Source organism: Panicum virgatum, chromosome 9K (assembly GCF_016808335.1).
Source record: "Panicum virgatum strain AP13 chromosome 9K, P.virgatum_v5, whole genome shotgun sequence".
Lineage (NCBI taxonomy): Eukaryota > Viridiplantae > Streptophyta > Magnoliopsida > Poales > Poaceae > Panicum > Panicum virgatum.
The window spans coordinates 14,197,103-14,212,523 of record NC_053144.1 but is presented as its reverse complement, the minus strand read 5'-3'; the positions used below and the strand labels follow the sequence as shown (position 1 = coordinate 14,212,523).

At 47.4% G+C, this 15,421-nt stretch overlaps 1 protein-coding gene and 1 pseudogene across 1 annotated transcript; both read left to right on the top strand.

The window, feature by feature from the left end:
- The first annotated feature begins 2,482 nt into the window (after positions 1–2,482).
- LOC120650253 (receptor like protein 29-like) lies at positions 2,483–4,207 on the top strand. The gene is made up of 2 exons (XM_039927289.1): positions 2,483–3,175; positions 3,283–4,207. The coding sequence occupies exons 1-2, from the start codon at positions 2,540–2,542 to the stop codon at positions 4,060–4,062; spliced, it is 1,416 nt and encodes a 471-aa protein (XP_039783223.1). The 5' UTR covers positions 2,483–2,539; the 3' UTR covers positions 4,063–4,207.
- A 1,198-nt stretch (positions 4,208–5,405) lies between these two features.
- Positions 5,406–14,978, top strand: LOC120647736 (annotated as a pseudogene).
- The last annotated feature ends 443 nt before the right edge of the window (positions 14,979–15,421 follow it).

The following is a 15,421-nucleotide window of genomic DNA, read 5'->3' as shown; positions in this document are numbered from 1 at the left end:
GATCAGGGTTCACCGCTTCAGGCCGGCCGGAGGCCGGAGGAGGGTGAGCGAGGTCTCGTGCGCTCGGCCTGCGGCTCCTGCCCCGCGCTCTTGCCAGTCTGCCTGGCTGCCCGGTACCCCGCTTGCCGCCACGAGTACACTGGTACACCCTGCGCCGGCACCGCGCTGCCGCGACGCGATGGCCGGCCACACTGCTCATATTAGGTAGGCCAACCTGACCCTGTCCTGCACGGCTGCACCGGCTCTGCTCCCCACGTCCCTCGCTCCTCTTCCCGCCACGCCTTTTCACGCGCGCGTCTTTGACCGGGCCGTGGGGCCGCGGGGAGCGCGCGCGCCGGGTGCGTGCGTGGGTGGGTCAGCTCGCACAGTGCCGGCCTGCCTGGCCATGCGCTACGACTGGCCTGCTGGAGCGCCCCAGCCCCCAGTCGAGCCGGTCGGCTCCGTCTCCGCATGTGCTGCAGTGGCGGCAGGATGCTCGGCCAGCACGGGTCACTGGCTCCGTCAGGACAGCCAGTTGTAGTGCTACCACTGTTCGTGTCGCACATGTACGTATACAGCGTCGTGTATCCTGTATCCAGGGCCCCAGGCGACCAGACCCGGCAGCAGGGCCTCGCATCGCACGGCCCACTGGACACCAGCATCGTGCGTACGTGCCGCAGGGACGCGATCCGCGCCACCCGCACAGCCAGCACACTTGGGTCTACGGTCTTACGATGCCGAAGTTCTTTTCCTTAAAAAAAATATATAGATACGGCGCCAAAGTATAAGGATAGTATATATATACATTTACATCGGCGCCTCTAACTCCATACAAAGGGTAAACCATATACTACCTCCGTTCCAAATTATAGTTCGTTTGATTTATTATTTTATATTTAATCACTCGTCTTATTCAAAAAATTTGTACAAACATTGTCAAATTTAAGTTATTTTTAAAGATTTTGTATTGATAAAGTAACCCACAACAAAAGAAATGATATTTTACACAAATTTTTAAATAAGACGAGTGGTTAAATTTAGAGTCCAAAAAAAATCAAACAAACTACAATTTGGAGCGGAGGGAGTACTTTGGACATGGGACTGCAGCCTTAAATATTAATGCAAATACCCAACGATGCGCGGATCGTCTTCTTCGGCCAACAATGAGGTTTCTCTGCTCACTTGATTATTATTACTCGGCGTTGCTTTAATTTGTGTTGAGCGATGTTTTTATTAGTAAGTTCCATGCGTAGCGACAAATTTTAGCGGAACTCTGATCAAAGGCATGATTGGCTGGTGATATGCCAACGATCAATGAAGGGTCCGTTTTGAACGGTTTGTTTGTCACATGTTTTGCGTAAACCGGGGTACTATAGTCTGATTTTTTTTTAAAAAAAACGGAGATGCTACAGACGTCTAAGAATAAAATGCTTGATATTTGGAGCAGCCAACAGCACGTCTAGCTGCGTGCTCGACCCCAGTTATCACAAAAAAGCACCTATACGCCGCGCCTCTCTGCGCCGGCCCAGGTACGAACGAGACGTGCCACAGTGTACCCTGGGCCCGGCTTCCTGGCCTGCTGCTGTCGTTGGCGTTTGCGCCGCGTCTTTCGCCCCGCGTCCAATCCAGGAACTGAGCATGACCGTCCGTTCGGCCCCGTGGCCCGCGACAGTAAATCTGGGTCTTGTTTAGTTGTAAAATTTAAAATTCCAAATTATCAAACCGAATGAGAATTTTATATGCATGGACTAAATGAAATAAAAATTAATTGCACAGTTTGCTTATAAATTATGAGACAAATCTAATAAACCTAATTAGACCATGCTTAGACATTAAATTACTACAGTAATTGCTACATTAATCGTATGCTGATGATAAATTAATTAGTCTTAATAAATTTATCTCATAATTTACAAATAATTTCTGTAATTAATTTTATAATTAGTCTATATTTAATACTTCAAATATAAAAGATTCTATTTTAAAAAATTTACGGGGCAACTAAACAAAGTCCTCTTTTGCATTCGCAGCTCTCTCTTGATCTAGTTTTCAAAAAAAAAAGCTCTCTCTTGATCCGTAACTGGCTCACTGCGCACGCTCCTCTAGTCACACCTGACCCCCGGTCACGTAGGCACGCACGACCCCGCCGCGACGCCGTTCCTCTGCCACTCCGTCTCCGTGGATTGACCCGTACGCCTGGAGCCAGACTGCCAGAGGCACTACATGGAGTACCGTAAATAGAACTTTTTTATTTATTTCAAACAAAGTAATGGCACTTTGATCCGGTGGGTACACGCATTGCACCGTGTCCATGTGTCTTTCGTTGGTTTGTGCCAGACACGCTGACAACGCACTCCCCGTTGTTCATGGAGCTTTGTGGCATCAGTGATCAGTCAGTCTTTCACCACAAAAATTTAAATTAAAATGTTTCGACAAAAATGTTTTTGCTATAGATGTTGATCATGTCGTACTACCTCATAAAGCTAGGCCAGGTGACCTACCTCCCTCGCGTTATACCCCACCCAGAATAGCAAGCAAGTACACACCACCGCATGCACCGATGGCTCCCTCGCTCTCCTTCGCGCTCTCCCTGGCCATCTTGCTCCTGCTCCAGCTCCAAGCCGCCACCGCGCAGCCCACCGCCGGGGACGCGGCGCCGCAGCTGCCGAGGGCGGAGCTGGCGGCCGTGTTCCGCGTGATGGCGGACCTCCTGGGCGACCCGGCGTGGCCGCAGCTCCACCCGCGGCCCTGCACCGACACGCCGTGGCCGGGGCTCCAGTGCGAGGCGGCCCCCGACGACGCGCGCGTGCTCCGCGCCACGCGCCTCCACTTCGGGCCCGACGTCGCCACCCCGCCCTGCAGGCCCGGGGCCAGGCTCGACGCCGCCTCGCTGCACGGCCTGCCGCACCTCCAGACGCTCTCCCTGTTCGGCTGCTTCGCCTCCGGCGGCGCCGGCGCCGGCGTCGAGCTGCCGGCGGCGCTGTTCGCGGGCGCGGCCACGTCGTCCCTCGAGCAGATCGTGCTCAAGTCCAACCCGGGGCTGAGGGGCCCGATCCCCGCCACGCTGGGCGGCCTGCGGAGGCTCCGCGTGCTCTGCCTGTCGCAGAACGGGTTCGGCGGCGGGATCCCCAGGGAGCTCGCCGGCCTCGCCGCGCTGCAGCAGCTCGACCTCAGCTACAACAACATCACCGGCGAGGTAAACCAAACGTGCGAAACAAAACGGAATTTCGTCACGTGTCGTGCGATCAAACGTTTGCTCGTTGTTACGCGCGGCGTGACCGCATCACCATTCCCCACCAGCAGATACCCGAGGAGATCGGAGGGATGGCGAGCCTGACGATCCTGGACCTGAGCTGGAACGGCATCGCCGGCGGCGTGCCAGCGGCGCTGGGCCGGCTGCGGAGGCTGCAGAAGGCGGACCTGAGCTACAACCGCCTCGCCGGCCGCGTGCCGCCGGAGGTGGGGTCGCTGCGGGAGCTGGTGTTCCTGGACCTGAGCCACAACGCGCTCGCGGGCCCGCTGCCGAGCTCGCTGTCCGGCCTGTCCAGGCTGCAGTACCTGCTGCTGCAGGACAACCCGCTGGGCACGGCGGTGCCGGGCGTCGTCGGCGCGCTGCGGCGGCTGCAGGTGCTGGGCCTGTCCGGGTGCGGCCTGACGGGGCCCATCCCGCGGGCCGCGTTCGCCGCGCTGGGCAGCCTCACGGCGCTGTCGCTGGACCGGAACCGGCTGGACGGGCCGATCCCGGCGACCCTGGCGGCGCTGCCGCACCTGGGCCAGCTCAACCTGAGCCAGAACCGGCTGGCCGGGGAGATCGCGCTGCCGGGGGAGTTCGTGGCGCGGCTCGGCCAGCGCCTCGACGTGCGGGGCAACGACGAGCTCTGCGTCGGCAGGGGGCTGCAGGGGAGCGGCTACCTGGGGGCGCCGCCGTGCGCGGACCGGCGCGACGGCGGCGGATCGACGGAGGGATCCAGTGCCACCGCGGGGGCGGCGGCCGGTGGCCGGCGGCGGGGCTACGGTTACGGGTCCGTCGGCGTACTGGCGTGTCACGTTTTCTTGTCGTCTCTGGTGGTGTTCCGGTTGTGACGTGATGTAACCTGGCTCGTTCTTCTTTCGTGATCGTGTGTGGTCGGCTAACCGGACGGGACGCGTGTTTTCCTTGACCTCTGATCCTGCCTGCCCTGTGTGCGCGCGCAGCGGTACTCCTCGTTGCTCACTGAAGCATTTTTTTTAAAAAAAAACTCTTGATCTAAGGCTTTCTCCAACCATTCCCCCCATCCAACTCTCCCCAAACGTACTATTTACTATATTTTACTACCTCCCTCCAAAAGATTCCTCCCCCTATAACTCCTTCTCTCCAACCATTCCCCTCATATCTATTCCCCCTATATACTATCACTCATTAACTAACTATTTATTTAACGTTTTTGAATTTAAAAAAAATCATACAATATTTGTACTGTCATAATACGCATTATCATCGTGTTACGGGGCTCAAACGAGATTAATATCGCGAAGAAACGGTGTGATTAGAGATATAGGAGGAGTTGAAACTCACCTTACATATGAGGGGAGTTTCAACTCCCCCTGTATATAGGGGGAGCTGTGGGAGAGCCGTTGGAGGGCTCCCTCCCCCCAAAGCCCCCCTACATAGGGTGGGGGGAGGGATACGGGGTGCCGTTGGAGAACGCCTAATAGTTACTTATACGTAGACACTGCAAAATGGTGCTGCATTTCAGTACTTACCATTCATATTTCTTGCTTCATAATGACAGCTTGCAGTTACAAAAATATCACAAACTTATCTAAAGTTTAGCACTTTAACTATAGTCCTCTGTAGCAATGATGTAATGTAATAACCATTCCGATCGGAATAACTTCATGATTCAACAACCTAATTAACTTGCAGTTAGATCATTTTGGCAGTCTGAAGTACTATCATTTTTTTTTCGGATGCAGAGAGTACATATATGCAACAAAGACAATAAATCATTACTTCAAAAAAAAAAAGAGAATAAATTACAAGTTACGTCAGATCAAATTTTTGGACATATGCATGGAGTATTAAATGTATTTGAAAAAATAATTAATTACACAGTCTAACTGATTATCACGAGATGAATTTTTTAAATCTAATTAGTTTATAATTAGATATTATTTGTCAAGTAACAACGAAATGTGGTACATTAGCAAGATTCAAACTTTTCACCAACTAAATACACCCAAAAGACAATAAGCGCAAGTAATATTATGTGTTAACGGAATGACGGTCATATAAAATGAGACGTGAGATTTGTAATAGAGTGATGGAGACGAGAAAGAGAAACAAAAAGGTAATTAGTTTTGAACCCATTTGTTAAAAAAAGAATGAAAGCTCTGAACGAAACTATCGTGCCCAAAGTCTTCCTGGTTCTATTCGGATTTCAAGAAAGGTTGAATAAACCCCTTCATCCCCTGCTCTCGGAGTCGGAGCTCGCAGGCGCCGCTCCCCGTCCCTTGCCTTTTTTTCCTCGCTGCCGCCGTCCGCCGCCGCCTACATTTCTCCATCGCCACCACACGCATTCCTGCACCACCGCCGCCCAACCGAACCCACGCTTACTGCTTCTCCTCGCAATACAGCTACATAAAACTAACCGCCGCCACTCCGCACCTAGGCCGAAGCCGCAATCCCCCGAGCGAGCTAGCTCCAATGGCGGCCGCCTCGTCGTTACGCGCCGCGCCTTTCGCCGCCGCAGCGCCAGTGGGGTCCGCTGGTCTCGGATCTGCCTGAGGCAAGGCTAGCGCGCTCGGAGCTTTGCTGGCATTGGAGCGGCTTTGCCGTTTCGGCAGCGGCGGGGAGATAGCTCGTTGCTGCGGCGGGGCGACCAGGTCCTGTGCGGTGCGCTTCCAATCCCCCGCTTTTATTTCTCCCTTGGTTTCTATCACAGGTGTAGTGAAGTCTGAAAGTCTGTTTCTCGTGTGCAGGGGAATTTGGCTTCGCGGCGGGCGGCGGCATCCAAACCCAGCAGATAAGACCGTAAGAATTTAACTTCTCAGTTCTCACTAATTGGTTCCAAAATGCTGCTTCAGTATGCGTATACAGAACAAAGAGTTCAAGTGGATTTGTCTTCAGAGGAACCGGTGAATTGGTTCCACTTTGTTTAGGTTTGATTTCGAGAGTTGGCTTGATTAGGACTAATGTGGGACACTAGAGTCAGATATGAGTTGGAAGCGGGGAGCATGAATTATGAAAGCTGCATCATTCTGGAGGGGGGTATTGATTTCAACCTATAGCAGATGGCCAGATGCTTGTAGGTGGGGTTTAGCACTTCAGCAGATTTTAAGCATAAATGTGAAAGGATCGCAGTTAACAACCAAGGTCCTGGTAGCCAATATTGAGGTCAAGCAATTGCTGTGAAAGATATAAGTATTCAAGCCAGGGGTCTGTACTTTTCCAAAGAAAAATCATAGGTCATATGATACAAATATTTGGCTACCAGGACATAGGGATTCTCTTTCGAAGGTAGAAGTGGTTGGCCATAAAGTAAAAACTAGAAACTAATGATCTTGCAGAGGTTTTCTGCATTAATAATTGAACTTTCCTTCAAGTTTTATCCACCCCTTACCATCAATTCAGAACATAGATGCCTATTTCCTACAAAAAACAGTCATTCCTCAAGCAACAGCATTCAGTATGCCTCAGTGGTCACCTAGAAATTGTTTTGGCTTCTGGCTCCCTCATACTGGCATATTCTTACTTTGCAAGGACTTAGTGATTGCATATGCTAAACCCATAGTCACAATACAAAAGAGATAAGGTGAGTACAAAGGGTATGATAGAAAGGTTTAAATAATTTAGGTGGGTTCAGAGGTATTTGGAACTTTCGATTCATGATCCTTTCTTAGTATCTTAGATGTTGTTGGTTTTTTTTTAATACGACCCTTTGAACAGTGTACTCATAGTTCTATCATTCTGAAATATCATAACATAGGATCTGCTGTGGCGTATTGACTTATATACACTGTAATATCTGAATAACATCTTAGGGCTGCATCTGCATGCCTTTTGATTTATTGTTTCATGTCAAGGTATCATCAACTTAGTCTGAATGTGCATATACCTGTTCCACCTCCCAAATCTTCTCCCATTTAGCCTTTGATTATAGGTTTGCTAGTTTGCTAGTGATGAATAATGAACATCTTCGTATAATAAAAACACAAAACTGCACTGCAAAATAAAGAGCAACCCTGTCCGGTTATTTTGTCCTTTAGCATCTAGCAAATTTACACTAATTACACAAGCTGCTTGATTCATCCTCTCTCTCCTTGCAATTGCATGGTAATGGTATTTAACCTGCAGGTTATTGTCACAGTGCAGAATATGGCTTTCAAGATTCAGCGCTTGTCTTTCATTGCCATTACAGTTTTTGCTTCACTCCTTCATCCTTGTGTGTCCATTGAGTTCCGCCGTGAACTCTCCAGCTGGACCACTGGCATCGCTACGTGGTATGGTGATCCTAATGGCGCTGGAAGTGAAGGTAGTAGGCGTATAACGTTTCTCATGAAAGAATATGTGTCATCACAACAATCACCATATTATAGCTCTTCTCAGACCAGCGTGTGGCCTGGATAGTTATTCTGGTGCATGTATGTCTCAATTACACCTTTTGTAGGTGGTGCATGTGGGTACCAGTATACTGTTGACCAACCACCATTCTCGTCCTTGATTGCTGCTGGCAGCCCTTTCATCTACGACTCTGGAAATGGGTGTGGTTCTTGCTACCAGGTGCGTGTTCTTCTTTGTGATGGAGGCGATTGCATGCTTGCATTTCTGCTGTTATAAATTTGGAAATGCTGATTCATCAGGTGGTATGCTCTGGCAATCAAGCTTGCTCTGGATACCCTGTGACTGTTGTCATCACCGATCAGGGCCCTGGTGGTGGTCCGTGCCTGAGCCAAGCAAGTGATGGCATGTGCCTAAATGAGGGAGCCCACTTTGACATGAGTGGGACGGCATTTGGTGCCATGGCAAAGCCTGGAATGGCCGATCAGCTCCGTGGTGCTGGCATCCTACAAATCCAATACACTCGGTATGCCGCTCATTCATGACATGGCATCTTGCAACCATCGTCACCACTTATTTGTGTTGACCTTTGTCATGACCCATGCACATATGGATGTACAGGGTGCAGTGCGAATGGCCTGGAGTGGATGTAACCTTCTCAGTGGACTCCGGTTCGAACCCAAACTATCTGGCCGTGGTCATTGAGTATGAGGACAGTGATAGTGACCTATCGGCCGTGGACATCATGCAGAGCTCGATGGGGCAGTGGGTTCCGATGCAGCATTCGTGGGGTGCAGTGTGGAGGCTTGACTCTGGCTCCACCCTTCAGGGCCCGTTCCATATCCGCCTGACGTTCAACTCAGGCAGGGTGCTCATCGCCAGCAACGCCATACCTGCAGGGTGGAATGCCGGCATTTCATACCGGTCAGGAGGCGTTGCAGTGACCACTGACCAGGGCCAGGCCGAGGAGTGCTGGCTGCCGGGGCTACAAGGCAGCAGGTGCATTTAGCGATTTGGTGAATCACCTTCTACTGTTGTTTGTGGTATTGGCGTTGTGAATTCTGATGCAAATGCAGCTTTTGTAGTTTTATGATGCAGATTAGGAACCCTGATGGACTTAGTTGTGTGTTTTGATATTTTCTTGTAGCTGAGGCCTAAAATGATGGAGTACCCAAGGTGTTGTAGGCGTTTTTGTTGTGGTCTAGGCCCCGTTTAGTTCCCTTCAAAATTCCAAAACTTTACAAGATTCCCCATCACATCAAATGTTTTAACGCATGCATGAAGTATTAAATGTAGCTAAATAAAATAACTAATTACACAGTTAGATTGTAATTTGCGAGACGAATCTTTTGAGCCTAGTTAACCCATGGCGGGACAATAATTATCAAATACAAACGAAAGTGCTACAGTGTTTTACACCCAAATCTTTACGCAACTAAACAAGGCCATAGTTTCTGTATGCAACTGATTGAGTTGGTTAAGCAACCTGGCTCTATTTCCCAAGGAACAAGGAGGACAAATTTCTGATTCTTTGTTTTTGTTCCAGGGAAATTGCTATGGGTCGAATGCTCACTAATCATTAACCGTTGATCAGTTTCTTTCTCAGGACAGTACTGAGTTGAGATGTGCATATTTCAAATTGAAACTTTTGTTTTATAGATTAAAGTTTGAGATTCAATTTTTTAATGTGGAAAAACTTTAGATAATGGAGTGAAGCCAGATTACGTTGGAATATGGAACTGCTAAATATTGGAAAGCCAAGTTAACAAAAAAAAAGATTGTTACAACTTTTTAATGTAGATGCACTTTATTCTAACCTCAGTATAGAACATGAACCAAATAATCATAGTCATCACATAAATAAAAACAAACTGAAAAATAGCAATGCGCAAAGGAATATTGAATTCCACAAAAAGATTGTTAGTTCCTATAACCAAAAAAAATCCTGATAATGACAGTGCTCCTATGGGACAAACTAGCCTCAAGTCTCTCCCACTCGATTTTTTTTATTAAAAAATGGGTGAAGACTCCCAAGCATCTAATTTCCATCCACGAGTAGGTGCAAAAGAACAATAGTAAAGTAGCTCTTAAACTTCCATGCCAAACAGGTCCATAGAACATGTACTCCTTCCGTTCTAAATTATAGGTCGTGTGATTTTTTTGACATCAAATTTGACCACTCGTTTTATTCAAAAAATTTGTGCAAATATAGTCAAATTTAAGTCATTCTCGAAGAACTTGTATTGATAAAGCAAGTCACACCAAAAGAAACGCTATTTTGCACAAATTTTCAATAAGACAAGTGATCAAATTTGAGGTTGAAAAAGTCAAACGACCTATAATTTGGAACGGAGGGAGTATGCTCTAGGTTTAAGATGTTAAATGAACTTCTCACAAACTCTGAAAGTAAAGTGAAATAGAAACTGAAGAAACTCCACCAAATCATCTTCATAATTTTTTTTAAAAAAAATGAAACATGGTTGGATTTGCTTGGCAAGTCAGGACAAGAATAATTTTGCCGACTTGCCGTCCTTTTTAACTTGTCTATTATCCTAGATGTCGTGTCAGCTTAGGGACAAGTAAGGAACAACCCCATAATACTTCCTCTTTGATTCTCTTCGTCGATGTTGAATTCTGAGGTGGTCGGTGGTGACGTGGCCGTCCCTCGAGATGAGTGATGCCGACTGCCGAGAGACTATCAACTATCATGATGGAAAGCATCATCACCTCCCTCGTCCGATTCCGAGCCATGCCGAGGTAAATGCGAGTCGCTTTCCAGTTTCCATGCCATGTCTGGATTTTTCCAACAAGGGCAGGCATAAACCCTGTTCCTACCAGGGTTCACCAAACCGGTAGGAACCGGTCCGGCCCGGTTCCGGTTTGGGCCGGTACCAAACCGGCACAAATTTAAAATTTAAATTTGAATTTAAAAAATGAAAAATTCTCAAAACATTCCTAAAAATACTTTAAGGTGCGACGAATCTAATGGTGTTAAATTTTTCCAAAAATTCGTTCATTTAGTATAGTTTGTGCGGATTTGAAGTTTAAAAAAAACGTGCATATAAAAGTATATAAATACAATGTAAAAGTAGTATAAAAGAGGGTTGGAGGGTTCATTTAGGCTAAAATATGTTATACAAATATTTATTTAGTATACTTTGTGGGCATTTAAATTTAAACCAAAAAAGAAAAAAAATTGAATTTGACCGGTTACCAGTCAAACCGGTCGGTAAACCAGTCAAATCGACCGGTAAGCCGGTCGGAACCGATTGAATATGCAATTTTGAATTTGACCGGTTTCCACCAGTTTCCGGTCAAACCAGTCCGGTAAACCACTACCGGACTACGCCGGTTTGACCGGACCTGTCGGTTTATTTAACCCTGGTTCCCACTCCCTCGTTGTCTCCAATCTCCAATCTCCGGCCTCCGCTCCCGCTCCCGCTCCCGCCACCCCACCCCCCACCGCTCGGCGCTCGCTGCTCCTCGCCCCGCCGCCGCCTGCATTCCACGAAACCCACCACCTCTACTCGAAATACAATACAACCAGGTGTCATCGCCGCTGCGTCTCCACTCCCCGGTGACCGGTCCCCGGGCGGCGGGAATCCACCGCAGGCACAGTTGGCGCGCTCGAGCATCGAGGCTCGCCTCTTGCTGGATTCGGTCCCGACGTTTGCCGGCATTGCGGTGCCCGCTGCAGCGGCGAGGAGCGTGCCGTGCGAGTTGCTGCGGTGGGGGGCGGCTAGGTCTGCGGCGGCTCGGGCTGGTGGCGTTCGCGTGGCCGCGTGCGAGCATTGCGGCTGCGTGCTCTGCGCTGCGTTTTGACTTGGTATCTACAGGACTACAGCCAACAGCCTACAGGTAAATTCTGCTCTGCTGCTGCTCTTATGGTGTTGGGGATAGTGAATTCGGACCACGGTCGCTTCAAGTCCGGTGGGTAACAACTAACACCATTGGGATTCTCTGAGTAATCTCAGCTACAGGTCATTTGTAACTGCGTCAAAATTAACGGTTCAAGTTCCACTGTCGATATAGTGCAGATAGTTGGCCGGTTCTTTTTTCAGAGGAAAGAATTGGGTCGACTCGGCAGAGGTTAATTTGATCTTGATAGCTTCAGTTCGGACTTCATTAGGCCTAGTGTAGTCTTACACACCTTAGGCAATTTGCCCCAGATATGATTTGCATTTTGTAAGTAGGTACTAAACAAGCCTGACCATTCTTGGGACAAATTGTGCATTTAGCTGATAAAAAAAGCCACCACATAGTTTGCTCTCAAGTGAGTCTAATCTTTGCAGACGTAGGGTAAAAAAAAAAGGTCTAGATTGATTGTGCTCAGGCCTCAAGGCAAAGGGCTAGATCGTGAATGTCAATTTCTTATCTCAGTTAGTGACCCAAGTTAGTCCCACCTCAGAGACCAGAAATTGCTGTCGAGGTATGACCATACACTTCCATATGATAGCCAAACTAAGTTCTTTTTTTTTCTGGGAGTTGCCAAATTACATTTATAAGTTTTGGATACAATGGTTCGTGTGACTATATCATGTGACCTATAAGTTTTCGAAGTAAAATGAAGAGACAGAGAAAAGGACATGTGGCAGCATGGTCAGACTGGGAATCTGTGATGTGAGCCTGATACGGAGTCTATGGCATGGTGATAAGCTAGAGCATCCTTTAGTTTACTAGCAATAGAGAGAGAACTAACTGACTGAGTGTGACGTTATTTTTCTAATTTTTTTTTTGTTTGGGAGTTGTGTGCACTGTAGTTTTCCTGATTAGAAGCACACAGGTTGGTGTTGAAATACTTCTATGTCTTGGAAAATATTATGGGGAAAACTTGAATGGAAAATGCAAAATGATTCTCCGGATCTAGCACAGTAACTAAACTGTCTTGAATGGGTCAACATATAATTTGCATCCAGTGCAAAGAGTTAATCTTAGACTCTATGAGGAAGTAAGTTAATTATGTGAATGATTGGATGCTTTTAAAAGGTGGTATATCAACTTATCCGCATAGTGCTTTGACTCCTTACGTAAATCTTGTAATTGTGCTTATTTTGTTAGAGAGTTATGTATGCCTGAATGCTGGGTGAGGCTATCATGAATCATGATTCAAATTTTGGGCATAGTTTAAAACTGTTAAGTCAATTGATCAGGAACAGTCAATCCTTTGATAAACCATGGCTAGATAGATAGCACATCACTCTCTGAGAATAATGAAGAAAATACTCTCAGAATGTGTGGTTAATTTTGATTGCCACCTTATCAATATAATTTTTATGTAAGTTCAGGTAAGGAAATAATAGATTAGAGTTAATATATGTACATTTCCCCTAGTGATTTATGTTAAGTAGAAAATCATTGATAATTAGGATTTACCAGACCATTTATGTTCACCATATTCTACACTACTCCATAGGAGATCTCTTTGGTAACTATGACCTTGCATGACGCCTACAAGCATTATTTTTTTTTATCTGCAACCACCTGGACTTCTCGGGTTATCTTAGATATTTTGAAGCATTGGCCTCTATCTAATAGAGGCGAGGTGATACTATAGTACAGCTGTACAGCATTATTACAAGAATGCAATGAGATCGAATCTTGCGAAATCTCACTCCAGTATTCCATCATATCAGCTTTGAAGCATTATATTTTATTAAATTTAACTGAATTGTGATAATTCATCATGTAAGGATGCTTGCTGTGGTCCATTGGATTAATTACTGTAAGCTCTCCTTGGTTAACAAAAGAAGAAAAAAAAGTAAGGTCAGACTAGCAACTCAGGATTTCATGCAAGCATTTTGGTTTGATGAGAGCTGGATGCCTTCTCATACCAATTTGGTTTGATAAGATGCTCCCAAATTTACACCCAGATGGCAAGGGTTTATTGTCTTGCTGTTTGGGCATGGGTGACCAATGCCTTTATGTTAGAACAAAAAACTGCACTGCAAGATTCTCAAACTGTCCATCACGCAGTGAAACACTCTTCTCAGTACGCTAATATTCTGTCTCACCTTCCCAGTGCAAGTCCACAGTGTCTTTCGCCTTATCAACGGTAGCTACTGTTACTTATCACAGGGTGTAGTCATATGGCCTCCAAGCTCCAGGTGTTGTCCTTCATTGCCATCACAGCTTTCGCCTTTCTCCTCCACCCTTGTGCATCCATTGAGTTCCGGCGTGAGCTCTCTGGTTGGTCCAATGGCATCGCTACGTGGTATGGTGCAGCTGATGGTGCGGGAAGTGACGGTAAGAGTTTATCAAAAGTCAACGCATAATAGTCACCAGTTAATAACCATATATTACCTTTTCAAACTGGCGTGCCTTGTAAAGTAACTTGCATGAAATTTTCATTCACATGTTGCAGGTGGCGCATGTGGGTACCAGAACACTGTCGACCAGCCACCGTTCTCCTCCATGATTGCCGCTGGCTGCTCTTCCATCTTTGACTCTGGCAAGGGCTGTGGTTCCTGTTATCAGGTGCGTATGTATGTAGACCTTAGCAGTTGAGAAACCATGATTTAAGATCCGTGCATATCTGTAATTTGAAACTTGGAAGATTCATCAGGTGGTGTGCACTGGCAATGATGCTTGCTCTGGTAACCCGGTGACGGTTGTCATCACCGATGAATGTCCTGACTGCCCATGTCCAGATGATCAGGTGCACTTCGACATGAGTGGGACAGCATTTGGTGCCATGGCAAAGCCCGGCCAGGACAGCCAGCTGCATGGCGCCGGTGCCATCCAAATCCAGTATACCCGGTACGCACACAATGTCCTGCGATTTGCTACCAATGCTCAGTAACTGACTAACTGCCCTGCAATTTTCAGCTCTATAAATGCCATGTGATGTGCTAACAATCTTTACCCCATTATTATACAGTGTGCAGTGCCAGTGGCCTGGAGTGGACGTCACCTTCTCGGTGGAGTCCGGCTCCAACCCGAACTACTTGGCTGTGCTCATCGAGTATGAGGACAGCGAAAGCGACCTCGACGCCGTGGACATCATGCAGAGCGGGACGGGGCAGTGGGCGCCGATGCAGCAGTCATGGGGCGCCGTGTGGAAGCTCAACTCCGGTTCACCCCTCCAGGGCCCCTTCAACATCCGCCTGACGTTCAGCTCAGGCAGGGTGCTCGTCGCCAGCAACGCCATACCCTCGGGGTGGAATGCTGGCGTGGCGTACCGGTCAGGGGGTGTCGCGGTGTCGCGGACCAGGCCCAGGAGCAGGAGCAACGGCTGCCGGAGCCACGGCACTGCTGGAATGCTGCTGAGCGGGTTGGTGTATCACCTCCTCGTGTTGTTTGTGGCATTGGAGCTGTGAACTGCGATGTGATGCATTTTTGGTGGTTGCGTTGTGTCATTGTGTGGGTGCTGCTGATGGTTCTGCCAGTCCACTGGCGCTACTCTCAGTCCTTGTAAATATAAGCTTTATGTCTCATGAAAACTGGCTGTCCTGATTAATGATTTTTGTGGTATTGCCTATTACAACGAGTCGATATATTACAATCAAAGGAGAAGAAAGATTCTATGCATTCTATACAGAGTAAGTTGATTATGAAACACACCTTCAAAGAATGATACGTGGTGAGATTAGAGGATTGTGGACTTGAATGGAATTTCAGTATTCAATGAGGAACCATTCAAATGATGGTATCAGTTGATTGTTGCTGGGTTTGTACCAGGTGATCTGGCTGTTACTTTTCCCTTCACGAGAAAAAAATATTGTGGATTCCTAGTAGTGCAAAGCAAATACACATCATTGGTGTGTACTGGTGTAATGCATAAAGCTTGAAGATCGATTTACATAGGAGTATTCAGTCAATTCAGAGTATTATTACGTATATTCAGTTACATTACATAATGTTTTGATCAGATTCTGAACATCTGATTGAGTTTGGCTTGTGCTA

Bases quoted from the DNA above. Each gene is read 5' to 3' on its own strand.
- LOC120650253 (XM_039927289.1), top strand. From the start codon at position 2,540: ATGGCTCCCTCGCTCTCCTTCGCGCTCTCCCTGGCCATCTTGCTCCTG. The intron at 3,176-3,282 runs GTAAACCAAACG...CCCCACCAGCAG, and splicing joins ACAACAACATCACCGGCGAG to ATACCCGAGGAGATCGGAGG.